General features: G+C 48.0%; 1 protein-coding gene across 3 annotated transcripts in view; it reads left to right on the top strand.

The window, feature by feature from the left end:
* FNDC5 (fibronectin type III domain containing 5) overlaps window positions 1–27,135 on the top strand; it is a 60,856-nt gene that overhangs the window by 14,944 nt on the left and 18,777 nt on the right. For all 3 annotated transcript variants that reach the window (XM_048500597.1, XM_048500596.1, XM_048500594.1), the window contains 2 exons: window positions 22,342–22,457; window positions 26,194–26,392. In XM_048500597.1, the coding sequence (XP_048356554.1) occupies window positions 26,209–26,392 (184 nt within the window). In that variant the 5' untranslated portion in view covers window positions 22,342–22,457; window positions 26,194–26,208. The remainder of the gene's footprint in view (window positions 1–22,341; window positions 22,458–26,193; window positions 26,393–27,135) is intronic.

The following is a 27,135-nucleotide window of genomic DNA, read 5'->3' as shown; positions in this document are numbered from 1 at the left end:
ACAGGAATGTTATATGGCATACCCCCACATAAAAAACATTATAAGCACTGGGCACAATCTCTTGGGATATTCTCTTGCTTTACAGTAAGGCCACCTCTGGAAGAAGTGGGCCTGTAGACTGGGAGGGAAAGCGGTGTAACTAGGGGTTTCCATTGATGAAGATTTGTTTGTGGTGGGGCGGGAATCTTTTGCAGGTTCTTTTGGCCTGAGGTCTTGTAGTTCCTCCATTCCCTTTAAACACTCCCCATCCATTCCCAGACTGGACCTGGATAGCCCGTGCTGACCTGATCCCATCAGATATTGGACGCTAAGCAGGGTTAGTGCATATGATGGGAGATCCCCCCCCCCCCGGAAGTCTATGGCTGCTACGCAAAGTCAGGCAGTGGCAAACCACCTCTGCTGGTCTCTTGCCTTCAAACCTTACGGGGTTGCTATGTCAGCAGCAACTTGACAGCACATTCCACTATTACCCCCATTCAATCCCATGTCCTTCCTTAAAGAAACAGACATTAAGTAAGTGTTGCATATTGCCGATGCCTCTGAACCTGAACCAAGTGCAGCTTCCTCGCATGCAGGCTCAGAGAAGAATAATGAGGCACTTTTCTGTTGTATCTTAAGCGGTAAAAGCAGTGTAGAAATACAAAAATCAAAATGTAAGAAAAATTAGAATGAAACAGATGACTGAACACCTGCAGTGAAATAATTGTTCAGAACAGTAGCCAGTGCCAAAACTGAAGCAACAGTATAGGACACCCCTCCCCCCTCCAATCAATAGTTTGTCAGAATTAACACAACCCCAGGAGAGATTAAAATGACAACAAAATAGATCAAACAATAAAACCATTAAAAGTCTCCTGAACAGAAGAGTTCTTGGAAAGCTAAATATGAAAGGCTGAAGCAAGTTTCCCAAGGAAGGAATCCCTTTTGTGTGTGAAGGGGTGGGGGGTGGGGTGAGGAGAGGAGAGAGACACATCATTGAGATGCCCTGGATAAAATTAGCTATTTTTACTTCATGTTTGAGCATGTGCAGAGCATCAGGGATGCGGGATGTCAAGAGCCACACTGGGGCTCCAGGCAAAGATTTCCTGTGTCTTTCCATGTCACCTATACTCTCAAGACATCACATTACTCTTTTGGCTCCACAGGCCTCCGAGGCTGTCCATGGTCCCCGGGATCTGGTGTTCCTAACCAGCCTTGCCTGGGAGGAAAGTCAGTTTCCTAGGTTGGCAAGGAGTGTGGCTTTGAGACTGGCTTTCTTTCTGTTTTTTTATGAACAATCCTAAGATTATAATTTCTAATGACAATGTTGTGTTTGTCTGACGATACACTAGGAAGCCATTTCTTGGTAAGGAAGCATGTTCACTCAGAGGTAAGTCCCACTGAGTTCAATTGGGAGTTATTACCAAGTAGTAGTGGACAAGATTGTCACTGTATAGACTGCTAGGAGTGCTTATCCCATTGGGACTGAGAGCTGCCTCTTATTTATCTTTTGGAGCCAAGAGGGAAGATTGCTAAACCTCTCTGACCCTTTAAACTAAGCAGATGAAGCAGCAGCAAAGGCTATACCTGCAATGGGGGGCTGCTTATAGAAATGGCTCTTGCAAATGTCCAGGGGAGTACAAGTGCCATGGCCAATATTTTGAACCTGTGAGGTAGGGCTTGTTGTCTTGGTCCAGTTGCTTAGGATTCAGGCATGGTGTCATTTGAGAAACTTGGCTGGAGAACATCTGCCTCCCTAGGCTCAAGACACGACGATCACCTTCAATCTTTCACCCCTTCCCCATTCTGCCCCTCCTAAATCCTTGTCGAAAGCATTTCAGATTCTTTGAAAGCCAGACTCCTGGCAACAGAATGGGTTCCGGAAAAGATGTCGATCTGTATTGCACGTCCATCTCTGAATCTGGGCATTCTCAGGATACTAGGAGACTGGACAAGACTCGCATCGCTTTTCTATGGCACGTCTAAACAACTTGTGACCTCCCCCCCCCCTTGACACAGCCCATCAACCATCTGTTGTGGTTAGTCCCAGGCTTGATGATGATGCTGTTTTTGCAGGCCCAAATACACAGCAATGTCAAAGCATGTATCAGGACCCCAATGGCCCAGTACATTTGGTTAGTGGACTAGATTCAGGGAAGTGTCTCACAAGCTGCGCAGCCCTGCTTGCAATGCCAAATGGCTGGGCTATGTGTATAGAAAACTGGTGCTGAGCCTGGTATTGTGGGCAGAAAGTACCCCTTGAAGCATTCCTGCAAAGGAGTTCCTAGTCCTTATGGTTGCAAAGAATGGCCTAAAAATGGTGCCATCGATGTCTGTTGAAATCTAGGAGGTGGAATAGTTTTCATGGGATTCTCATGCATCAACAGCTTCATTGTTACATCTCTGTCCCTGCCCATCAGTGCAGGTTCTAGGCTTTGGGAGGCCCTGGGCAGATAGCACTCATTTTCTGCCCCTCCTACGAGTCACTTTCCATCTACCTGTACAGAGGCATATCTAGGCAAACGGGAGCCTGGGGACAAAACGTGAGCTTGCCCCCCCCCCCAGCCCGGCCCGGCATGGCATAGGGGGCCACCCTCCTTCATGATGACCAAACAATGATTTTTTGCACCAGCTCACAAAATACCCCCCACCCCCAACAAAACATACATGGCTCTCTCCCCACTACTTTCCTAATTGTGTCATCACACCAACCCTGTGAGGTAGGCTGCTAGCCTGAGAAACAGCTCCAAACCAGTGCAAGGGGAATTAACTTTTAAGCATGTAAATCTCTCACAAGTCACCCCCCATCTGAAGGTTTACCAAACAAACGTCAGCATCATCTTCAGTTCTGCTGCTGCTGGGCTCCCTGCTCAGCTTGCCTTTTCCTGTGCCTGCTGGCGCCCGGCTGCCGGGAAGAAGGCTTCTGAGTAATGCCACACTTAATTTAAGGTGAATAAGGCATGCTGGGTCAGAGGGATGGGAGGCGGAGCTCCCCAGTCCTGCTCCTGGGAGCCCAGTGGGATTTCTCCCCCGCCCCCTGGACACTCCAGGCCACCGTACAGAGTGAGCGGGGCTATGACAGGCACTGGGAGCAGTCGGCTGCTTCAGTGCCTGCTTGCTAGGGCTTGCTCAATCACTTGCTGTGTAGGAGGATGTTTTGGCGCCCCCCATGTGACCTCAATCGATGTGCCCGGGGGCAAGGGGTACCCCATGTCCCTAGGCAAGTACTCCAGTGCCTGTGAACAGGGGTGTACCACTCAGGGGGACATATGGGGTCAAATGTCCCCAGGTTGTGGCCATTTAGTCACATGGGGGGGCAGAAAATCACCCCCACGCCCCTCCTCCTTCCCCCTGGGTCCATACACTGACTTCAATACCTGGTGCAAAAAAGACATGTTTGGTCATGGTGAGGGAGAGCAGCTGCCCATACCGGGTGTGTGTGTAAAACTCAAATTTTTACTGGGCTACATTTTCCCTAGATACTCCTCTGCTTGTGAGTGTTCCCACATGATTGTGAATCCTTCCCTTTCTCACAACACCACCTCTGCTCTCAGACACCTGCACCACAGTCATACCCTTTCCCCAGCAGCATTGGCTGATGTGTGCAGTTGTGTACCACTCCATCAACTCTAGGAAGCTGGGGGCATGGGTGGTGGACTGCTTGCAAGTGAACGGGAAGGAAAGGCATATAGACTGGAGGCAGGGGAAGCAAACAGATGTGTGTGTGTGGGGGGGGGGGGTCTGTGACAGTGGGCCTCAGCAGAAACTCTGGACCTTGAAATCTGCCCCACCTCAGGGTATACTGAAACTGGCTCTGCTGCTCATGACGAATGGAAGTAGTATACCTTATGCAAAACAAACACACATATGCAAAAGTATACAGTCACAGAATCCCACATTTCTGTCACCTTAGAGCAAAGGTTCTCAACCTGTGGGTCACGACCCCTTTGGGGGTCGAACGACCCTTTCGCAGGGGTCGCCTAAGACCATCAGAAAACACATATTCCCGATGGTCTTTGGAATCGAGACACAAATAATTTTATGGTTGGGGGTCACCACAACATGAGGAACTGTATTAAAGGGTCGCGGCATTAGAAAGGTTGAGAACCACTGCCTTAGAGCAAAATGTCCACATCTTTTAGTGTTTGCCCAGTGATGAATGAAATCTCAGTTTGGTTGCTAATAGCAGATGTTGCTCATGCGGAACATCTGCTGACGGATTCTTATGATCTATATCAACTCTAAGTGTCCACACAGACAATGAGATGCGATTCACAAATGCTTCAAAATGCTACAGCCAGCATGGTGTAGTGGTTAAGAGGAAGTGGACTCTAATCTGGAGAACTGGGTTTCTTTTCCCGCTCTTTGACATGAAGCCGGCTGGGTGACCTTGGACTAGACAAAGTTCTCTCTGAACTCACCTACGTCACAAGATGTCTGTTATGGGGAGGGGAAAGGAAGGAGTTTGAAAGCTGCTTTGAGACTCCTTATGGTTGAGAAAGTGGGGTATAAATCCAAACTCTTCTTCTTCCTGTGATGGCAACAGTCTAGGAATGACATACAGCAGTCCTAAGCTGGACACACACACACACACACACACACACACACACACACACACACACACACACACACACACACACACACACACACACACACACACACACACAGAGAGAGAGAGAGAGAGAGAGAGAGAGAGAGAGAGACTTGGGTGTACATCTTTTGACAAATGTCACAGAGTTAATTAGAGCCATGTTGTTGGTCCAGCCAAAAGAACTAAAGCCAAAAGAAAAAACAAGGATTATTGGGAGGGACAGTCAGCCGCAAGGAGAAAGAAAGTGAATCTGGCACTTTGGGGCAATTGCATTAGCAAAGTTTCCTCTCCCCCGTTTTCGTTGCCATGTTTGCCAATAATTTGTACTGCTGTCTGTTCACGGCAATTGCCAAGGTAATCTTTAAGTCATTTTAAAAGCCTGTGAATATGATTTAGCTCTGTAATAACACCAGGCCTCAGGCCCGTGTGGTCGTTCTTGGCTTGGTCCCTCATGCCACTGCAGAATGGCTGCCCATTATTCAGAGGTTAATGGAAGAGGGAAGTGAACTGTGCAGAATGCGTAAAAAAAAGGAAAGAAAAGAAAAGAATGAGTCTAAAGCTGCAGAGTTCGAGAGTGCTCAGTGGGACCTTGGGGCAAATAAAGAAGAAACCATGAACTCAGCTTTGGCTGATGTATCTTTGCAGCACAAAACTGGTGCTTTTGTACAGGGCCATCTATGAGGTTTAAAGGCTGGGATTCTCTACACAGAAATGTTGCATTTTGCCGCAAGGATTCCAGATGGCATGAAGAGAGACTGCCAGTTCCACGGCCAAATTTCCCGTGCTTCAGTTCTAGTGGACCAGTGGGTTAGAGAGCTTAGAGGGAGCAATTATCCCCTGCAGGTCTGCTTCAGACCGTTGACCTGCTGTCGTGAAGGATGGCCTCCTCCCACAATGTCCCACTCGCTACTTCAGAGCTGCTTCACAGCCCTACTTCCTGTTCCCTCTCCTTCAACGGTGAGGTGAGTGGCAACAAGAGCTGTCAACCTCCAGGTGGGACCAGGGCCAGATCTAGGTGGGTGGCCAGGGGGGCTGCCTGCCCCTTTCAACAGAGGAGGTAGGGGTGGCCGCATCTCATATATTTTAAAAGTATTTTTATAATATATGAGGGGCATCCATTTGTACTTTTGCCCCCCTTCAAAAATATAGATCCAGTCCTGGTTGGGGCCTGGAGGTCTCCTGGAATTCCAATTCATCTCCAGACTGAACAGATCTGTGCCCCTGGAGAGAATGGCTACTTTGGTAGATAAACTCTCCAACCCCCGCCCTCCTCAGGTTCCACCCCCAAATCTCCAGGAATTTCCCAAGTTGGAGCCAGCAACCCTAGACTGACAACCAGAGGCAGAGTGCTGTAGTGGTTAAGAGCAGGTGGATTCTAATCTGGAGAACTGGGTTTGATTGCCCACTCCTACACCTGAGTGGCAGAGGCTTATCTGGTGAACATTTCCTACATTCCTCCTGGGTGACCTTGGGCCAGTCACAGTTCTCTCTGAACCCTCTCAGCCCCACCTACCTCACAAGGGGTCTGTTGTGGGGAGAGGAAGGGAAAGGAGCTGGTAAGCCACCTTGAGTCTCCTTACAGGAGAGAAAGGTGGGGTATAAATCTAAAACTCTTCTTTTTCAGCAGTGGCACCTTGCCTTTGGAATGCCCTTCCCCTTGAGGCTCACCTGGCACCTACATTGCTCTCTTTTAGGTGCCAAGCCAAAAACATTTCTATTCACACAGGTTTTGAATTAAAGAGCTGATCCTTTACCACCACATGTGCAGTACATTTTGGTCTGGCAACTGCTATGCATTTTAAGCTGCCTATTTATCTATGTTATTATGTTCCATTTGGTTGTTCTACGGTGGGTTTTAAATAATAATTTTTATTATTTTATATTTTTCCCCATGTTTTATTTTGTAAGATGCTTTGGGCAGATTTCCTGGAGAGGCGACATAAAAATTCTCTTCAAAAATAAATAAATAGTGGCTGAGGGACGTTGTTCGTTCAAATCCCTTCACAGCCAAAAGCTAAATATTCATCAGAAGATGGCCATTGTTTGCTATTTTTTCAGTAATTTCCTCTCACCTATGCAAAGGAAATGTATAGTCTTTCGTATATATATTTAATTTATGCCTGAGAAAGACAACAGTGCTGTCTTAAACAGAGTTAAGACCCTTCTAAGTCCATTGATGCCAAAGAAATGGGAAAGGAGTAGCTCTCTTTAGAATGACACCAAAGATGAGCTTTGCAAGAATTTCTGTGCAAAACCAAACCAGAAATCCTTTGCCATCTTGCATGAACAGTCTTTAGGCCGCTTTCCGCGACGTAATGCGAAGCCGCCAGGTCGGGTACCATTTCGGCCCTCGACGCAATCTAACACGCTGGGACCGGCCCGCATCGACGGATGCCCTGGTACAAACGAGCCGGCAGCCGGAGCTGGAGCCGGGCGCCTGCCACCCGGCAACCAACATGTCCTCGGAACTCCGGTCAGACGCTGAAAGCCACGGGGACACGCTTCCCCTGGCCTCTTGGCGCTACCAGCTCCAGCGGTGCAGGGTAGAGGCGTGGTCCCCAGGCTCCTCGGCGCATACGCCCGGAGGCCCGGGACAAGGTAAAGATGCCGGTGGGGAAGCGTCTCGTCAGTGCCGGGTGCCTGCCGCCGCTCTACTTTCGGCAGCGGCTTCGAGGCGGCGTTTCCCCAACAAGAGCGCTTCTGAGCGCTCTGGGGAAACACCGGCTTTGCGGCGGTCGGGTGGCGCGGCTGCGATGCAGCTGCGCCGCCTGTGCGAATGGCGGCCTGGAGACTGCGTTTTTGCCGTCTCCAGGCCGCCATTAAATGCCCGTGCGGAAACGGCCTTAGTTCGCGAGAGGTCAACTGCCAGCCATTATGGCTGCAATTTGCAGCAATGGATTATTTACATACATACATAGCCTTTATTGGCATGTACGTTAATCATGAAATTACAGCACAAAATGCAGTAAAACAAACAACCAAATAAACTTATTTAAAATCATCAACTATCTCAGCTAAAATTTTTGCAACTGACTCAGATTCATCCGCATCTGAATTGTCCAGGATAAATTTTAATTTCTGTTCATCTGCTAGGGCCCCAGGGGTAGGGAACCTGCGGCTCTCCAGATGTTCAGGAACTACAATTCCCATCAGCCCCTACCAGCATGGCCAATTGGCCATGCTGACAGAGGCTGATGGGAATTGTAGTTCTGAAATCTGAGAGCCGAGGTTCCTTTGAAATTCTCTGCTAGGGCCCCAGGGTAGAACCCATGGCTCTCCAGATGTTCAGGAACTACACTCCCATCAGCCCCTACTAGTATGGCTAATTGGCCATGCTGACAGAGTTTATGGGAATCAGAAGTTCCTGAACATCTCTGGAGCCAGAGAGGTTCCTACCCCTGTGCTAGGCCCCAGGGTAGAGGGAACCTGCGGCTCTCAGATGTTCAGGAACAATTCCCATCAGCCCCTACCAGCATGGCCAATTGGCCATGCTGACGAAAACTTTGATAGGGAATTGCTGGTCCCTAGGCATCTGGAAAACGCAGGATCAATAAACTATCACATTGCTTGAGGAGTTGTGTCCAATATTTTGCCCTTATGTCCTCCTTTTTTGAGCAGCAGAACAATGTCTGTACTAACATTTCTACTTGCCCAGTAGAAGAAGAAGAAGAAGAAGAAGAAGAAGAAGAAGAAGAAGAAGAAGAAGAAGAAGAAGAAGAAGAAGAAGAGGAGGAGGAGCAGGAGCAGGAGCAGGAGGAGCAGGAGCAGGAGGAGGAGGAGCAGGAGGACATTTGGATTTATATCCCCTCTTTCTCTCCTGTAGGAAACTCAAAGGGGCTTACAATCTCCTCCCCCCCCCAACAAACACCCTGTGAGGTAGGTGGGGCTGAGAGAGCTCAGAAGAACTGTGACTAGCCCAAGGTCACCCAGCTAGGGTGTGTGGGAGTGCACAGGCTACTCTGAATTCCCCAGATAAGCCTCCACAGCTCAAGCGGCAGAGCAGGGAATCAAACCCGGTTCCTCCAGATTAGAATGCACCTGCTCTTAACCACTATGCCACTGCTGCTCCTACAAGGACAAAATCTTTCCGATTTGGGAACTCTTCGAAATCTGCCAACTAATAAGACAGAGGGGTCTAATAATTTATTTACTTCATTTACATGCTGCTTTAGTACCCAGTGGGAACCCAGATCAGCTTTTTTTTCATTCTTCTCTCTTTTCTGACAACAATCCTATCAGGTAGGTTAGGCTGAGAGTGACTGGCTTATTATTTGTCACCTGGACAGCTTCTATGGCAGAGGGGATTCAAACATGTCTCCTAGACCCCAGTCCAATCCTCTAAGCACGACACCACACTGGCTGCCAATTAACAAAGGCTCCTCTGGGAAGGAGGTTAGATGATTTTTTTTTAAAAGAAAATATTTTATATACAAGAGGAAGAGATGTGTGTGTGTGAGTGCGTGCGTGCATGCGTGTGTGTGTTTCCCAATGGCTGTGTAACCGACTTCCTTTCATCCCTTTCCCTCCTTGCTCTGTGGGTGATTTCTTTATTAATTCCTGGGCCAGTGAGGAGACAGGCCAGTCACTGAACCCGCTGTCCAAGCACAATTAACTGCTTTTACCAAACGCTTTGTTAGAAGCCAGCTATTCTGAAGTACTGATGGTCTGAATCCTTCAAACAGAACAAAACAGGCAATGATACAAAGCTAATGAATGTGGCTGGAGTAGCATCTCTATCACGAGGAAGGATATCAAAGCCCTGTGTGGAGAATCCACATTTTCACTCTGCTGAGAAAACGTGCAGGGAGACTTACCCTGTTACTCACTCTATTACAAACTGAGTTGAGGAAGCGAATGGCATCGTTTTGCTCTTTGTCTGCAATCCAAAACCAGAAAGCTCATGATAGGTCTTGTATAGCATGGTCTCTAATTCCTGCTTTCAAACCATTCGCTGCCCTTGCCTCTGTTTCCATCGCCATGTCTGTCACTGAATAGCCCTCCCTTGCTTTTTAAGTGCCCAAGGCTTGCGTTCCCATTTCTTTCTATGGCTCTGTGTACATGCCAAGTCACCTGTGCTGTTCCACCCAAATGCGCTTGTGAGATTGCACAAGATATTTCTGAGAGGAATATTTCTAAGCTTACCTGCTTGAGATATGTTTGTCGTTGAGGCATCTGGCTTATCAAAACTTCTCTTTGGTTCTTTACAGAGCAGTATAAGTGAAAGAAGTTTCAGGAAGGCAGCCATGTTGGCTTGCCATAGAAGAGCAAGATCTTTGTCCAGTAGCACCTAAAGACCAACAAGATTTCCAGGATATAAGCTTTTGAGAGTCAAAAGCTGGTATCTGGGAAAGGGAGCATTGACTCTTGAAATTTTACTGGTCTTTAAGGTGCTGTAGGCAAAAAAGACAAGCCTGGCGGGGGGGAGAGGGGGGCAGGGCATAAGGGAATGGGGTGGGGTGGGGTGGGGTGGGGTGGGAAGCCGAAAACTCAGATTTTGCACCAGGCTACATTTTTCCTAGATATGCCTCTGCAGCATGGTACACCCTGATCTCACAGGAGACCACCAAGGTAGGCTCTGCAGAGGAAAGCAATGACAAGCCATCTGTTTCTCACTTGCTTTGAAAGCCCTTGCTAGGTTACTGACCATCAGGTCACTATTCGCCACAATGCTCAGGCAGATTTCAACTGTAGGATTTACAACACAACAGAAAAAAACTATTTTACGACAAAAGTTCAAAGACAAGGGGGTATGATTTCTAGGAAGCCTTAAGTCCATTTCTCTGGGAGGATTTCAATACATGTGCAGAGTGCCTTTTCTGTGATAAATACTTATATCCACCTGATATGGGGGGGATAATGAAGCCATTTTCAGATCTTCCATTCTACCTATCAAAGCTACAAAAGAGCATCAGTGGTGTAGTGGTTAAGAGCAGGTGCATTCTAATCTGGAGGAACCTGGTTTGATTCCCCGCTCTGCCACCTGAGCTGTGGAGGCTTATCTGGGGAATTCAGATTAGCCTGTGCACTCCCATACATGCCAGCTGGGTGACCTTGGGCTAGTCACAGCTTTCCGGAGCTCTCTCAGCCCCACCTACCTCACAGGGTGTTTGTTGTGAGGGGGGAAGGACAAGGAGATTGTAAGCCCCTTTGAGTCTCCTACAGGAGAGAAAGGGGGAATATAAATCCAAACTCTTTTTCTTCCCCAGAATAAGTCCCATAGTACAAAATGGTACTTTGTAGATCTGCTTAACAGTCCAATCCAGACGTCAAGGCAGGTGGGGTCGGCACAGCAACCCTGCAGCTTTTTGGCAGCGTGGGAAGGGGAAAGCATACACCCTCCAAAGCATCCATTCTTTAAAGGGAAACTGAGCTTCACAGTCTGGAGATGAGCTGTAATTCCAGAGGGTTCCCAGATCCCATCTGGAGGCTGGAATCTCCAGTTCTAGTTGACCTCTGGAGTTCTTGAACCCCTGGATTCTCAAAACCCATTAAAACAACCCTGGTGCAAGCCGAGCCTCATGGCACCTGTGGACCTCCTCCGTTTGACCCCAGGCTGTGGCAACAGTGAGAATGAGAGTAGACTTGCCCACCTCATGGTCTCTGAAGTCCAGGTATGAGCTGAGTGGACTGTAGGCTCGGACTGGCCTGAACACTAGGCCAACCTAGGCAATCACCTGGGGCACCAGATTTTGTGGGCTGCCAAAAAAAAGCAGGGGGGGGAGAAGAGGAGCCTCCTTTTCTGGCTTGAAGGAAAGGTTGGAAGTCCAGAATCTCCATATCTGTTGATTCTGCTCTTTCATAGCTGCTGTGATGGAATTTAGAGGGCTTTTTTGAAGAGCTGACCTGTTTTTATTTTTAACCTTGCTCATTTTGAATGCTCAGGAAGTGCAATGATCCTGCTAAACATCTCGCTATTCTGTCTGTCACACTGTCCCCAAATCCTAGTTTGCCTGAGGTACCAAAAGACAAAAAACCTGGGGCTTCACCCCCACCCCCCAGGAGCCTCTTGAGAGAATGGGTGGAGCAGAGCATGAAGAATGGCAGAATGGGAGGAAGTGAAGATGAGGCCATCTGAAGAGGTGGGAGTAGCTGTGGAAAGCTTTGACTGTAAGACCTTGTATGAGCCTGGCATTTGTCCTGGACTGTGAGCGTCTGGAGTGGTGCTCATGGCACATTCCCAAAGCAAGCAACCTGGCCTTTGGTCTGAGTTCCTGACTCCTCCTTGCCAGCAAACTCATAGTACAAAATACTGCTCCCAGTTACAGATGCTGTCTTCTCACAAGGCAAATGATCCTGTAAAGCAGGGGTCCCCAAACTTTTTGGGCTTGCAGGCACTTTTGGAAAGTGTGATGGGCGCAGTCCCTAATCAGCTGCCACAAAATGGCTATTGCTGATCTGGAGATGGCTACCACAGCTAACCTTCAGTCACATAGTGAAGATTCTTGTGCTGCGATAGCAGCTGCTGCCAAAGCAACATTTTTAAAAGACTTCACAGCCAATCAAGTCTCCCTTGGTCAATCAGGAGTCTTTCTGGACAAAACCTCACATGGCCCCTCCCACTCTCTAGAAACATTTGGTGGTCACTAGGAAAGGTGCTGGAGAGTGCCAAGGTACCCATGGGCACCATGTGGAGTGCCCTGGCTGCAAAGGATTTTCCAAAAGTTCTGACATCCAGGAAATGGCCAGCCCATAACTTGCTATTTTGCACCAGCCTTTCTTAGGAATTATCTCCTTTGTGGGGCATGGAACTGGATCCCCAGCTGCTTTCAGAGGTTTTTGTTCTGGTGTTCCAGCTACACCCACCCAAAGTCTTAAGGGAAGCCTTCAGTTCAAATTCCTCCAGTCCCACTAACTGCTTGATTTCTTTTGGAGCAATTTACACTGCCCTTTCAAGAGCTAAAAGCTGACCTGAAGGGAGGGCATTGTTCTCTGAAATGGCAGAAGGACAAGAGGGGTTGGGCACAGAGCCCCATGGAGGGGCGCTGCCGCCATCCTTGCATGACTCAAGCCCTGATAGCAGAGGAGGGTCCAAAACACCACCCACTCGCTCCTTTGTGCCTTTGTGAGTGGAGCACTTTGGGGAAGCATTTCAGCCTCCACGAAGTTGGTAAGCAATTATGAGCAGCAGAGAGAGCCCTGCTGTGCCGAAGCAAAGAAAAGTCTCTGAGTGGTTTCTGAGTGTTCGCAAAAGCTTTTCATATCCACACCTCCGCTTCAGAGTGAGAGAAAAGGACCCCACAGGCCCAGGAAAGAGAGAAAGAATTAAAGAAAGGTGTGGGGGTGCATGGGAGAGGAGTTTTTGAGTTCCAGCTCCTGAGACAAGAGTGATTTTCTGGAGTTAGCCAAGGGGACTCTGAGTCCGGCCTCTCCACTTGGCAGAAAAGGTCATTGGGCAGGGAAGAGCAAGTCGTAGCCCCAGCGACATCTTGACATTTTGGTACTTCTTGAAAGTAACGGATCTTGTTTTTGGCAACTCAGGAGCAGCCTTGCAATCTCCCAAAGGGGAATTGGTCACCAGTTTCTTTAATACGCCTTGGATAAAGCAATTTTACCCTATTTACTACTACCTGGCCTGTTGCCTTTGTTTCCTACTTGGATGGCCTAGGCTAGCTTGATCTCCTCAGAGTTAAGGAATTTAGCAGGGTAAGAGCCAGTATGGTGTAGTGGTTAAGAGCAGATGGATTCTAATCTGGAGAACCAGGTTTGATTCCCCACTCCACCTGAGTGGCAGAGGCTTAACTGGTGAACCAGATGTGTTTCCACACTCCTACATTCCTGCTGGGTGACCTTGGGCTAGTCATGGTTCATTCAGAACTCTCTCAGCCCCACCTGCCCTACAAGGTGTCTGTTGTGGGGAGAGGAAGGGAAAGGAGCTTGTAAGCCCCCTTGAGTCTCCTTACAGGAGAGAAAGGTGGAGTATAAATCAAAACTCTTCTTCTAGGTAGCTAGCTCTTGAGTGGGAGACTACTAGGGAAGTCAAGGTTGCTACACAGAGGCTGATTATTGTTATAATTTATGATGTGGTCCAACTTTTAAAGCTATAATTCATTCTAGCCTGATCTTGTCAGATCTTGGAAACTATGGTTATTATAATTTAGGATGTGGTCCAACTTTAAAGTTATAACTCATTCTAGCCTGATCTTGTCAGATTTTGGAAGCCAAGCAGTTAGCTGGCTAACTCTTGGATGGGAGACTACCAAGGAAGTCCAGGGTTGCTATGCAGAAGCAGGCAATGGCAAACCACCTCTGAATGAAAAACTGTCTGGGGTCACCAGAAGTCAGCTGCAACTTGACATCAAAAAGCAAATGCCAGGAAATCCCTGGGCGATTTCCCACTGGCGATTAATCCTTACAGGACCTTAATACTGTAAGGTCACCCGAAATATCCTGGTTCCCTCAAGATTTCCTCACAGCTGAACCGTGGAACACAGATCAGTCCCGTTTCTGGCGCTCCCCCCCTTTTTTGTGGGATTTTCCTGGACCTGCTTGTATATGCACCTTTTTGAAAAAACACTCCAATGGGAGCTAATAGGAGATGGGGGCTACACATTTGAGGGTCCATAACTTTGGCCCCCATGAACCAAACTTCACCAAACCTGGGTGGTATCATCAGAAGGGTCTCCTAAAGATACTTTGAAATGTGGGTGCTGCTAGCTTAACAATTGCACCCCTGACAGCAGGCACCCCACCCTCCCCCCCAAGGGGCAGGCCTAGACATCTTCACTAGAAACATGCTGCAGTGAGGATGTTGGAACCTGGATGAAAAGGTGCCGATTCTTTTGAAACTTTTTGGTTGTATCTAGATTAAATTTTCAGTGGGAATTCGGCCCAGGTCTCAAATCTTACTTGGCTCAGGAATGTGTTGGATGACCTTACGCAAGTTGCTGTTATTAGTCTTGCATAATGTTCCTTGGTTGAGTTGATTTTTCAAGATTTAGAAAAACAAATAGGAATGCCTAAATTGCTACAATTGTTATTATAACTGTACATTGCCATCAGTTTCCAGCTTTCCTTAAAAAAAAACCCCACAAGGGGGAGATATGCAAGTACATGGAGTGAGAAGTGGTGGTTTTTGGAGGGAGGGGCCTGAGCCAAGAAATGGGCAAGAAAAACTGTGGTGTGGATGCTCTATTGCTGCTGTGAATGCCTCTGCATTTGCAACGGCAAGGAGGGCTACAAGGGGAATCCCTCCATGTGGAAACTGAGCCAAGAGTGGCAGTCAGGATGTGATATTATTCTGTCCTGCCTTTCAGGTGTCTTGTAAGGATTCATGCAGGGCGTACCACCCACTGGGACATATGGGGTCAAATGTCCCAGGGCTGTGGCCATTTAGTCACGTGGGGGGCGGAAAATCACACATTTTCAGCGGACCAGTGGAACATTGCTGTGTTCAGATTTGTGAGTTGGGGCATGTTCTATAATGTGATGGTGACTTTGAGATGACCTGGTGCAAAAAAAAATTGTTTGGTCGTGGTGGGGGAGGGGGGGGGGCGGAAAACTCGAATTTTGCACCGGGCTACATTTTCCCTAGATACGCCTCTGGATTCATGAGATGAATAAGAGAAAAATTTCATAAGTATTATCTAAATATCAACCTACAAAAGCAAAGCCAGCTTTGGAGAACCTGTGAGGGAATTCCCCACAGTCACGCAAAGACAAATATGCTATCAAATTTAAGCCTATGGATGCCTAGATTGGCAGACAGATCACAAAAAAAAATCAACTTCTGTAGTGTGTTACTGTTAGCGAGCGCTTGAGTGAACAGGACACTATGTGAGAAAGCAAAAGAGAACGGACATAGAAAGTTTGTACATACTAAGCACACCACTGAAATGTTAAAAAAAAGTCTCATTTTATTAAAATCTCAGATTATTGAAACCTCAGGTACAGTTTGGCCTGTTACCAAGCACAACTGTGTCGTGAAGCCTCTTCCAGCGTTGACTGTGCAACCTGCAGAACAGGGAACAACGTGACCTACAAAACCCTGCCTGTCTGGCTTCGGTGCAAATGCCACGGGACTCAAGCTGGTTTCAAGAGCGGCCAATGAACCTCTGGAATGCTGACGCTCCCCACGGCTGGGCAGTTTTCCACACATTTCACCCTTTGACACAGCAAACAGTGATGGGAAGCCATCTCCAGAGCTGAGGCTTCGACTCATGTGCTGGAGACTGACGTCCAAAGCTGTATCCAGTCACAGATCCTCCTCTGGTGCTGTGCTTAATTGCCTTCCTCTGCAACTCTCAAGGCAAGGAGCAGCTGCCGAACCGGCGAGGCCCATCTTGCTGGCTGTTTGGAGGAGGCTTCAGATGCCTAATTGGCAGGTGGCTCCTTTTCTAAAAAAGATGCTCCAGACAGCGCAGGAGGGAAACAAGGGTGAAAATGGACTTCTGTTCATGCTTGAGCAGGTGTTTTGAAACGGAAGCTTGCATCCCAGTGGGTTGCTGTGGATTAAGGCCACAGCTTGGCTTCCTATCTATACAGAGATTCTGTGGCTGGTGCCCAGGTGCACAATTATACTGCTGTATGATGCAGAGCGGTGGTGTGAATTCGGGGATTTCCTCTTCCCATCCTGGAGGGCTGGGAAGAAATGGATACCCTCAGGATAATGAATTGGCTAGAGCCTGGATGGGTGCTAGATAATGAATTGGCTAGAGCCTGGATGGGTCTGTAAGCACATCTACGGCCCCTTCCGCACATGCAGAATAATGCACTTTCAATTCACTTTCACAATTGTTTGCAAGTGAATTTTGCTATTTTGCATAGTGCAAAATTGAAAGTGCATTATTCTGCATGTGTGGAAGGGGCCTATGTTTTCTTAAAATTGGACCTTGAATAGTGTCATGGAGGAAGCAATTGCAAAATCACTGGCTAACAGTAAATGGGGTTTATGTTATTAACATTCCCCAGTGACTAGGAAGCTCTATGGAGGGTTGGTCCTGGTTAGCACTGTGATGGGAAAAGGCAGGGAATGAAAAACCATCTCTGCTCCTTTCTTGGTTTGAAACCCTATGGGATCACCATAAGTCAGCTGTAACTTGATGGCATTAGGAACACCAGTAGCTCCAAGCTCAGCGAGATAGCCGTGTTAGTCAGTTGCAGAAAAACAGATAAAGCCTAGTGGGTTTATTGTGGATTTCCAGCCCACTTCATCAGATGCAATCAAAATACAGCAGCCACTCAATGCCTTTATTAAGGCTGACTGCAAAATCACAAAGGAGGGTTTAAGCTTTCCTGTTCATCAGAAGTCTTCACCGATATTAAAGGACCCCATTCCTCCTTCCATAGTTGGCATGATGAAGAGACCAAGTCTGCAGTTTATTGCAAGTGTCTAAATGAATTTATTTAAATCTGTTGTGCCTCACACTCTTGAACACAAGCTCCCATGGGAAAACCAAAGGATCTTCCGCAGAAGCAATGAGGGCCCCTTCTGCACATGCAGAATAGTGCACTTTCAGTCCACTTTCACAATTGTTTGCAAGTGGATTTTGCTGTTCCACACAGTAAAATCCAGCTGCAAAGTGCATTGAAAGTGGATTGAAAGTGCATTGTTCTGCATGTGCAGAAGGGTCCCTAGTGAGACTGGGGCTTCTGTCAAAAGAGACCAGGATGTCGCAAGGCTGATGGGGGAGAAGAACAGACACAGTCCTTCTGGAACTACAAAACCCAGTAACGATTCAGATCTGCATGTAAAGCTCACTGGAACTCACAGGGGTCTCCCTTCATGTTGAGATCCTTATATTGACAAAGCTGGATGTTTCTTTTATTTCTAACAAGGGAGTTTTCACATCACATAGGGCCCCACGTAGAGAGGGAAAGCAGCATGGTATATAACCCAGTCTTGTCAGCTTTCAGAAGCTATTGAGGGTCAGGAGACTGCCAAGGAAGGCTCTGCAGAGGAAGGCAACAGAGAACCACCTCTGCTTCTCACTTGCTTCAAAAGCCCTTGCTGGGTTGCAGTACGTCAGCTGAGACTTGACAGCACGTCCGAATGTACACACGTACGTTGGGTCCCAAATACGATTCAGTTTTCAACTGCATTTTTAATGACTTGTTCTAATGACATCTGGGAATGAAAGCAGCACAGGCAGGAGGGATCAGCACAGCGGGGGAGCAGGTCTGCCCGCGTCTTCTTCAGTTTCTTCCATGGGCCCTGGCTGGAATGGGCAGTGGGGTTCATTGCAGCCGTTCAGTCTAAGGTTAAGGGGCAGAATCCCATGTTAAGGAATGCAGGGTGGTTGGCACAGGGTCTTAAGGATGGGAGCAGGCTAGAAAACGGAGGAGCATTCATAGGCAGGACAATTATGTAATGATAATGTTACAGTCACATCATAACAAAAGCAAAGAATTTCTGCTGCTCCCTGCCCCTGAATCTATCCTTTCTTAAGAGTTGTTTGGTTTTGGGGGGAAGAAATACAAGAATCCATATTCAAAAGTAATATTTTCGATGTTTTCCACCCAAAGTCTACTAATAATCAGGTTAATGTTTAATAAGTCAATAGCAGGAGCCTTCAGCTTTTTAAAGGATATTAATTAGATTCAACAATGTTTATCTTATTTATTTTTCCAATTTCTAGGCTGCCAGTCCCTAAAAAGTATGCTCTTGGCCAGGGATGTAGGTATAGATTTTTTGTAGGGGGGTTGGGGGTGGGGCCACGCCCCCACCAGCTACTGGGGGCATGGCCACACCTCCCCAAGCCCCAGACTCAGTGCTTATAAAAGCAGCTCTCCAAGGCTGGGGATGGCAGACTCCCCTGCCCTGCCCTCCCCACCACCAGCTGGGCTCCCAGCTGGCAGCCCCTTCTGCCCTCCCCTCTGGGCAAAGGCGTAGCTAGGAAAAATGAATCCCTGTGCAAAACCTGAGTTTTGCACCCACATCCCCCCTCCCCCCATGGGCAGTTCCTGTGATGCAGGAATCCACCCCCAAACAGCATCACTTTCAATGGTGTTTAAACTAGAGAGGCCAAATTCTCTTTTTAAATCCACCTTAAAGGGAGAATCTGGGTTCCCCAGTTAAAACAACATTGAAAGTGATGCTGTTTTGGTGTGGTTTATTCCCCACCCCGAAACAGCATCACTTTCAATGTTTAAACTGGGGAACTCAGATTCTCCCTTTAAATCCATGCCGAAGGGGGGTGGATTTAAAAGGAGAATCTGGGGAAACTTGTGGGGTGCCTGCTGTCAGGGGTGAAATTGTTACGATAGCAGCACCAAAATTCCACGGTATCTTTAGGAGACTCTCCTAATGATACCACCCAGGTTTGGTGAAGTTTGGTTCAGGGGGTCCAAAGTTATGGACCCTCAAATGTGTAACCCCCATCTTCTATACCTGGAAACAATGGGGGATAGGGCACTCCCTTGGGAGTCCATAACTTTGGACCCCCTGGACCAAACTACACAAAACCAGGGTAATATCAGTAAGAGACTATCCTGATGATACCTCCCAGGTTTGGTGACGTTTGGTTCAGGGGGTCCAAATTCATGGCCCCTCAAATGTGTAGCTCACATCTTCTATTAGCTCCCATTGGAAACAATGGGGAATGGGGCACCCCTTTGGGAGTCCATAACTTTGGACCCCCTGAACCAAACCTCACCAAACCTGGATGGTGTCTTCAGGAGAGTCCCCCAAAACATCCCTGAAATCTTGGTTCTTCTAGCTTAAAAAACTGCACCCCCTGCAGGCCAAAAACAAAAAACACTTTAAAATATCCAAAAAAATCACAAACGGGGGAGGGGGGGCGGAGCTTCGGACATGTAATGGGGGTTTTGAACCTGAGGGGGGAAAAAAACCCTTACCTACATCCTTGGCCAAGCTGGGATATGGCCAGGTATCTCCCTGCTGTGGCACTTGTCTCTTCAGTGCACTGTGATTGCAGTTAAAAGTGGACTCCATTGTGACTCCATGTTCACAGCAGTAAACTTCTGGATCCCAATGACAGGTGTCTCTATGCCCTGCTGTTGAGCTTCCAGAGGACCTGGTTGCCTGCTGTGTGAGACATGACGCAAGGCTAGATGGAGCACTGGACTGATCCAGCAGGGCTGTTCTTATGTTTTCATGGTGTATACCTGCAAGGTGAGCACAGGTGCTATGAAGCACAAGTAGAATGCAGCTGGTGATATGCTACAAAGCAGCTAGGGAAAATTAAAAGCAGAAGTAGCAGGAATACTACTACTTCTACTACTAAGAAGAGTTTGGATTTATATCCCACCTTTCTTTCTTGTAAAGAGACTCAAGGTGACTCCTTTCCCTTCCTCTCCCCACAACAGACACCTTGTGAGGTAGGTGGGGCTGAGAGAGTTCTGAAGTGACTAGCCCACGGTCACCCAGCAGGAACGTAGAAGTGTGGAAACACACCTGGTTAACCAGATAAGCCTCTGCCACTCGGGTGGAGGAGTGGGGAATCAAACCTGGTTCTCCAGATTAGAATCCACCTGCTGTTAACCACTACACCACACAGGCTCTCATAATGAATACGATGATTAATACAAGAGGGAGAGTCCCACCTCCACACTCTCACCTGTGGCTCCAGATTCACACCTCTTCTTGTTAGCTCCTTCCAGTGCCTCCTCTCTTGGCCACTCAATTTCTATGCTCCATTTGGGGTTTACCAAAATGCCACTCAAACTCCAGCAGCCTTTTTTTTATAGTCTGCACAGAAGTCCCCATTAACCTCTAAGGGTGGGATACTGAGGGGGTTGTGCTACCATCAGGGTATTTTTGAAACTGGAGCTTCCCCCGGCTTACCCTGGGGTTGTGGTGGAGTGGTTAAGAGTGGCAGACTCTTATCTGGAAAACTGGTTTGATTCCCCACTTCTCCACATGACTGACGGACTCTAATCTGGTGAGCTGGATCTGTTTCCCTGCTCCTACACATGAAACCTGCTGGGTGACCATGGGCTAGTTGCAGTTCTCTCAGAACTCTCTCAACCTCACTTACCTCACAAGGTGTCAGTTGTAGGCAGGGGGAGGTGATTGGAAGTTTCTTTGAGGCTCCTTAAGGTTGAGAAAAGCCGGGTATAAATCCAAACTCTTCTCTTCTGTGCATTGATTTGGCACTGTGCCCAAGTACCAGCCCTTGGCTGTTCCATGGGATGGCTTTATGGGGCTGCTTTTAGGCACTCAAAGCATTTTGCAAATGTGATCACAATAATCCTTTCTGCCACCTCTATGAGCCATCAGAGTCGGAACCTAACTCAGAATAAATAAATAAATTGTGTGCCATCACGTAACAACTGGTTTGTGGCAACCTCTCATGGGGCTTTCAAGACAAGACAAGAGCAGCGGTGGTTTGCCATTGCCTGCCTCTGCAAGCCCAGTTTCTCATCCAAGTACTAACTGTGACCAACCCTGCCTACCCCAGCTCTTGATGAGCTTCAACTAGCCAGGATATCCAGGTTGCTAGCTCAGAGTATGGCCAGCTATTTCATGTATTCATTTGTTTATTTATACCCTGCTTTTCTCCCTAATGAGGACTCAGATCAGTTTACACAATTGTTCTCTCTTCCTCTATTTACTCCTGCAACAACAAACCTGTGAGGTAGGTTGGGTTGAGACTGCATGATGGACTCAAGGTCACCTAGCAGACTGAGAATTTGAACCTGCTTGACACAATAATCTCTTCACTAAACTGGCAGCTATTGAGACTGTGGCTTAGTTGAGGTTTGAACTGAGGATTTGGATTCACATGCTCTGCCACTGGTGTTCTGGTCCAGATTTACTGAGGAGAACTTAGGGAATACCCTCTTTGATGCTATTTGGGCTGTCTGTTCCAGCATCCTGGCCAACCAGGTAACTCTGGAAGCACAACTAGTAGGGAATAAATTGCTAGAATTATAGGTGAACTGCCTGACCATTACATTGTTGTGCTTTTCATAAAAGCCAAACGTAGACCCCTCAAAGCGAGGGAAAACACCAAGGGTTCCTGCTGTCACTAACTGCGGGGCATTCGGGATCTGCAGTGCTGTAACACAGAACATGTCAATATAGAAATCTCTGCCCTGAAGGAAACATTCCCCCACTGGGGGGAGCAGCAGTGTATAATCGGCCCAGGTTTAGTGTTTAGGGGCTTAGAAAAGTTCTGAACTTTGTAGTCATTGGTCACCCACTTGCGTCTACCTGGGCCTCCACCATGTTTTCAACTATAATCAGCCAAGTGCCTTTGTAAAACACAGAAACAGGTCAGCAGTGCATCAACATTCCTCTGTTGTACTTCCTCTGAACATGGCGGTTCCATCCTGTGTTGAAGGATGGGCTTCAGTAACGATTGCTGGGGTGGAACAGGCCAGAAGGGTTTGGGGTGTGTGTGCGTGCGTGCAGCTGAGAAGCAATACTGTGGGAATGGTCAGGTGGCTGGGATGGGAATGATGGCTTGGATCCCAGAGATCTGTTTTACTCAGTGGAAACACTTTCCTGAAGTGGAAGGAACCTCCACTGGAAGGAAGTACCACGGCTAGTGGAATCGGTCCATAGGATCCAGCCCTATAGGATGCACATTCTTTGGACGCACCAGCCACCACTGTTCAGAGGTATGCTGCCTCTGAACGGAAGGACTGTGTCCGTGGTTGGGGCTAAGAGCCACTGATAGACTTAATCCTCCATGAAATTTGTCTAATCCTTTTTTTCTCAAGCCATTTTACATCTAGCAGCAGTGAATTCCATACGGTAATTGCACATCGGTGAAATGCTTGCGGCTTCCTTCTCTTGCGGGTAATGAGCTTCTCCACTCCAGTAATAAAAGAGCTCTTCCCTGCCCCCTCTTTCTGTCTCCCCGCAGACAGCCCCTCTGCTCCAGTCAATGTCACAGTCAAGCTTCTGAAGGCCAACTCAGCTGTGGTGACCTGGGATGTCCTGGAAGAGGAAGTGGTCATTGGATTTGCCATCTCCCAGCAGGTCAGCTTGCTTCCACGGCTCTATTTATCTTTGCTTCTTATGGGCCTCTCTTAGGGCAGAATCAGAAGTTCCATATTATTGCAAGGACAACGTTTGATGTGCATGGAAAAGGTCCAGTTCTTTCCTTAGTACCCTGACACCAGAGGTGTAGCAGCATAAAGTACCCTGACACCAGAGATGTAGCACCTCCAATAGAGGTGTGTGTGTGGGCACAAAAACAAGGACTTGCCTGCGGAAGGCTCCCGGCCCGGCCCTGACTGCTCCCGTCCCCCCACCTCTATAGGAGGCCACGCCTGCTTGCAGCCTCTGTTGGGGGTAGGGGGGTGGCAGCAGCCGGCCAGGGTCAGGAGCCTGCCAGGCACTCTTGGCCCAGTGCTGGTGAAAGGAAAGTGTAGGAGGCGATTTTCTGCCCCCCCCCATTACTGATTGGCAGGCGCCTGTGGACATATGACTCCATATGTCCCTGTGGATGCTCCGCCCCTGCCTGGCACCCTCTGTCCTTGTAATGACCCCTTCCTCAGAAAGTAAAATGGGAAGGGAGAGTATTTGGGCGTTGTTGGCAGGAAGTTCATTCTGAATTAGGATTACCAGCCTTCAGGTGGTTGCCTGAGATCTCCCGCTATTACAGTTCACCTGGATCTTCAGGTATTTCCCTACTTGAAGCTGGCAACCCTATTCTGAATCCAGCACATCATGCCACCAAGCCAATTTACAGGTCAATGGAAGGGGAGGGGTAATGATGACCCCCGAAGAAGGCCTTTTTTCTCTACCCCTTTTCTATCATTTGACTCCTGTCCTGCTCAGCTTTTAAAGGTGGTTTCTGCTGTTTCAGCCGTTCAGTTTCTTCCCACTGCTGCATACATTCATTTGTTCAATGCTATGATATTCCTTAAGTGTCTCCACTGATAAAAACTCTTTGATCCAGATCAACTTAAACATCGTTTTCTGGACAAGTTGTTTGTCAGAAGTGCCTCTGTAGTCTGGAGATTTTGATTGACACCCCCCCCCCCCACATACACACCCTTGACAGATGTGGCCAGGGTTGCTGAGTTTGTGACAAATACCACCTGTAAGTTAGACCCTTTCCTATAGGAGCTTGTTAAATATTGCTGGGCCAATTTAGCTCCTCCTCTCTTTGGGAATGTAAATTTGTCACTGGCTGAAGGGAATTTTTCTGAGCCCTGAATGAAGCGGTTGGGAGACCTGCTTTAAAAAAGATCTTGCTAGCTCCCAGCCCTGTTTCTGCTCTTCCATTTCTGAGCAAGGTGATCAAGTGGGTGGGGGCAGAGCAACTTTGGGCACTTCTGGATGATTCATCCACCCTTGACCCATTTCTGTTTGGCTTTTAGCCCAGTTTTGGGACTGTCACAGCTCTGGTTGCTCTATTGGATAATTTCGGACTACAAATGCACGGGGTGATTCTTCTTTAACAATTCTGCTAGAATGAGTGGCACTTGAGACTGTAGTTCATCAATTATTATGAAAGCATTTGGAAAAGGATATCTGTATATGTGGAGAGGAGGTGTTTATAAAGGTTGTCCTCTTTGTCAGAGTTTCCATAGGAGAGGATGAATCATCTACATGATTCTCCGTTCTTTCACGAATGCTTTTTTATTATATGTAAGAAGCCACTAACTAAGATTATCCATAGTTTTGATACTGGGTGTGTGTGTGGGTGTCATAGGTTATGTCAGCGTCGGGCCAAGCAGGGGTGCCGCTGAAACCTTACCTTGTGGGTTCTGTGGGGCAGAACTTGGAAGGAGTTTGCAACAACTAAATTTTTAAACAAAGTGGTTTACTTTATGACAATTATCAAACATTAACATTTAACTTAACACTTCAAGCTCCTGTTCAAGTTTCATTCCAAGTCCTTCTAATTACAGTTTGATAATGCCAAGTCCATTCTTCCTGCTGGTGGTTGGTTCATGGAGACTCCAGAGGCTTGGTGAACTGGATTCAAGATGTTGAAGGTCCCCAGAGAAACTCTCACCATTTACATACACAAAAACCCTGAAACAATAAATTCTAAAATTTACAATATAGCAAAAAAATAAACAACTCCATTCCCACTAGTTCCCAACAACATTGCAGTTACCTTAAACGAGGTGTTAAGGGCTTATAAAAATCTATCAAGGTCCCAGCCTGGTAGCCCTGCTTCCTCCAACCTCATGAGTTCTGCAGCCTTCTGCTTCTTTTCAGACTCCACCCCTTTCTGGGTCATCTCATTCTTAGCATAGGGGTTACACCGGCACTAGGTGTGGAGAATTCCTAGAGATTCAGAGCCTGGGGAGAGACCTCAGTGGGTACAATGCCATAGAGTCGACCCTCCAAGGCAGCCATTTTGTCCAGGGAAACTGATCTCTGTAGTCCGGAAGACAATTGCAAGATGTTTCTAAGCCCCATCAGGTGGACAACAACCCTAAGCCAGAGCCTGCATGCACTGGGATGAGAGGAGACCCAAGGAAACCAAATCCTGACCAAGTGGAGGGGGTGTTGGTTGGGAAGGTTGATGCTCTGGCTGGGACTGACTTGCCCCATTGCACAGGGTTTGGCTAGCATTAGCCATTTAAGGGGAAAGTTGCACCCTGCTTCCTGGGTCAGCAGGTTTGGCCCTGTTGCCCCAACCCAATGCCTGCATGGACCTCAAATTTGAGATGGGAGAGAGATTTGCGGGCAGCCTGCAGGTCAGATTTCCACTACTTTTGGCCTCTCACAAGGACAACACTTCTTGCAAGCGGTCAGGGGTCTCTCCAGCCGCCACTGCAATGCGCCCAGCCCCTTCCTCTTGCAGCGCCACTCCCAGTCAGTTGCTGTGGTGACTATGGGATTTTAAAGGTGAGCCTTTCCAGAGACCTTCTCCTATGTTGTGGCTGCCTCCAGTCAGGACTAGGGACAAACCAATCCAGTTAGAAGTTGGGGGAGGAGCCTTCTGGACACAGTCCTTTTTCATGGGTAAGCTGAATGTATCTGTTACTTGAAGGCTTCATGTTAATTTTAACCACAGACTGTCTTCTCTACTTGACCCAGCAACACTGATCTGTTCACCTGTAACCTCTGGACTACACTGCTGTAGTGTATTGTTTGTAGGGTTGCCCTTGAAGATGACCCAGAAACTTCCATTTGCACAGCACAGAATGAGGGCTGCCTGTTTGTTGAACAGAACTAGATTTTGCCCTCAACATTAAAGCAGCAGAGTTGCTTCCCAGTTGGCTTCCAAGCCTAGTTCAAGGGACTGGAGCTGCCCTTTACAGCCATTCTTGGCCTGGGCCCCACGTGGTTGAAGGACTGCCCCTCCCTGTGTGCCAACTTTGGTTGGCTGGTCAATTTTTGTTGCCAGCACCTTGGTTACAACTGTCTCACTTTGCGGCTACCCCTCAGAGAGCTTCCTCTATTGCTGTCCTTGTTCTGCAGTGTGGGCTCCCAGAGATCTTCCTCTGCATCCTTCAGGATGGGCTGTGTACTAAATGAGCTGTGTACTAGATGAGCTGATCTCTGGAGAGGTGGCACCAAAAGTTTCCAAATAAAGAAAGCAATTCTCTCCTTGAGGGCTTTTGACTGATTCTGCTATGGAGCTGAACTCCGATTGTAATCTTTGTAGGCTAATTCTTTGATGCTTAGATTAGACTGTTTGTCAATTTGCTGGGCAAACCCAGTTCCAGCATATATTGTAAGCTAGCCTGAGCCCCTAAAAGAGCAGGCCCTGACTGCTGGTGTGCTCTACTTTGTCTCCCTGCAGAAAAAGGACGTGCGCATGTTGCGCTTCATCCAGGAAGTGAACACCACGACCCGCTCATGTTCGCTGTGGGACCTGGAGGAGGACACTGAATACATTGTGCACGTGCAGTCCATCAGTATCCAAGGCCAGAGTCCGGCCAGCGAACCTGTCCACTTCAAAACTCCCCGGGAAGCTGAGAAACTGGCTTCCAAAAACAAAGGTCAGTGTGGAGGAGAGGCAATCTTGGACCTTCAACAGGACGGTGGAGGGTCTGCAGAGCTGGCTCCAGAGGATGGCAAATGGTAGCCACTGCTGTAGCTGGGCTAGGTTCAGTGGTGGGATCCAAAAATTTTAATAACAGGTTCCGATGGTGGTGGGATTCAAACAGTGGCGCTGCCGCACACACACACCTCCAGTCCCTATTGGGCAGGGAGGTTGCTTTAGTAACCCCTTCTCGGCACTCAGAAAAAATTAGTAACCACTTCTAGAGAAGTGGTGAGAACTGGTTGGATCCCACCTCTGGCTAGGTTGCCCAACTCTGGGTTGGGAAATTTCTGGGGATTTGTCGGTGGAGTTGGAGAGGGTAAAGTCTGAAGAGGGGAGGGACCTCAGCAGGATATAATGCCCTAGCAGGGGTATCCAACTGTGGCTCTTCAGATGTTCATGGACTACAATTCCCATCAGCCCCTGCAGGCATGGCCAAGTGGCCGTGCTAACAGGGGCTGAAGGGAACTGTAGTCCATGAACATCTGAAGCGCCACAGTTGGACACCCCTGCCCTAGAGTCCACCCTCCAAACCAACCATTTTCTCTAGGGGAAAGTATCTCTATCATTTGGAGATCAGTTGTAATCTGGGGGATTACCAGGTTCCACCTGAATGTTGGCAACCTTACACAAGGCCAGTTGGCACGTGTTTGCCCTTTGGGATAGAGCATCCAAGAGGGCCAGGGACAGTCTGAGGAC

The sequence above is a fragment of the Sphaerodactylus townsendi genome, linkage group LG06 (assembly GCF_021028975.2).
Source record: "Sphaerodactylus townsendi isolate TG3544 linkage group LG06, MPM_Stown_v2.3, whole genome shotgun sequence".
NCBI lineage: Eukaryota > Metazoa > Chordata > Lepidosauria > Squamata > Sphaerodactylidae > Sphaerodactylus > Sphaerodactylus townsendi.
This window is presented reverse-complemented; position numbering and strand designations above follow the sequence as displayed.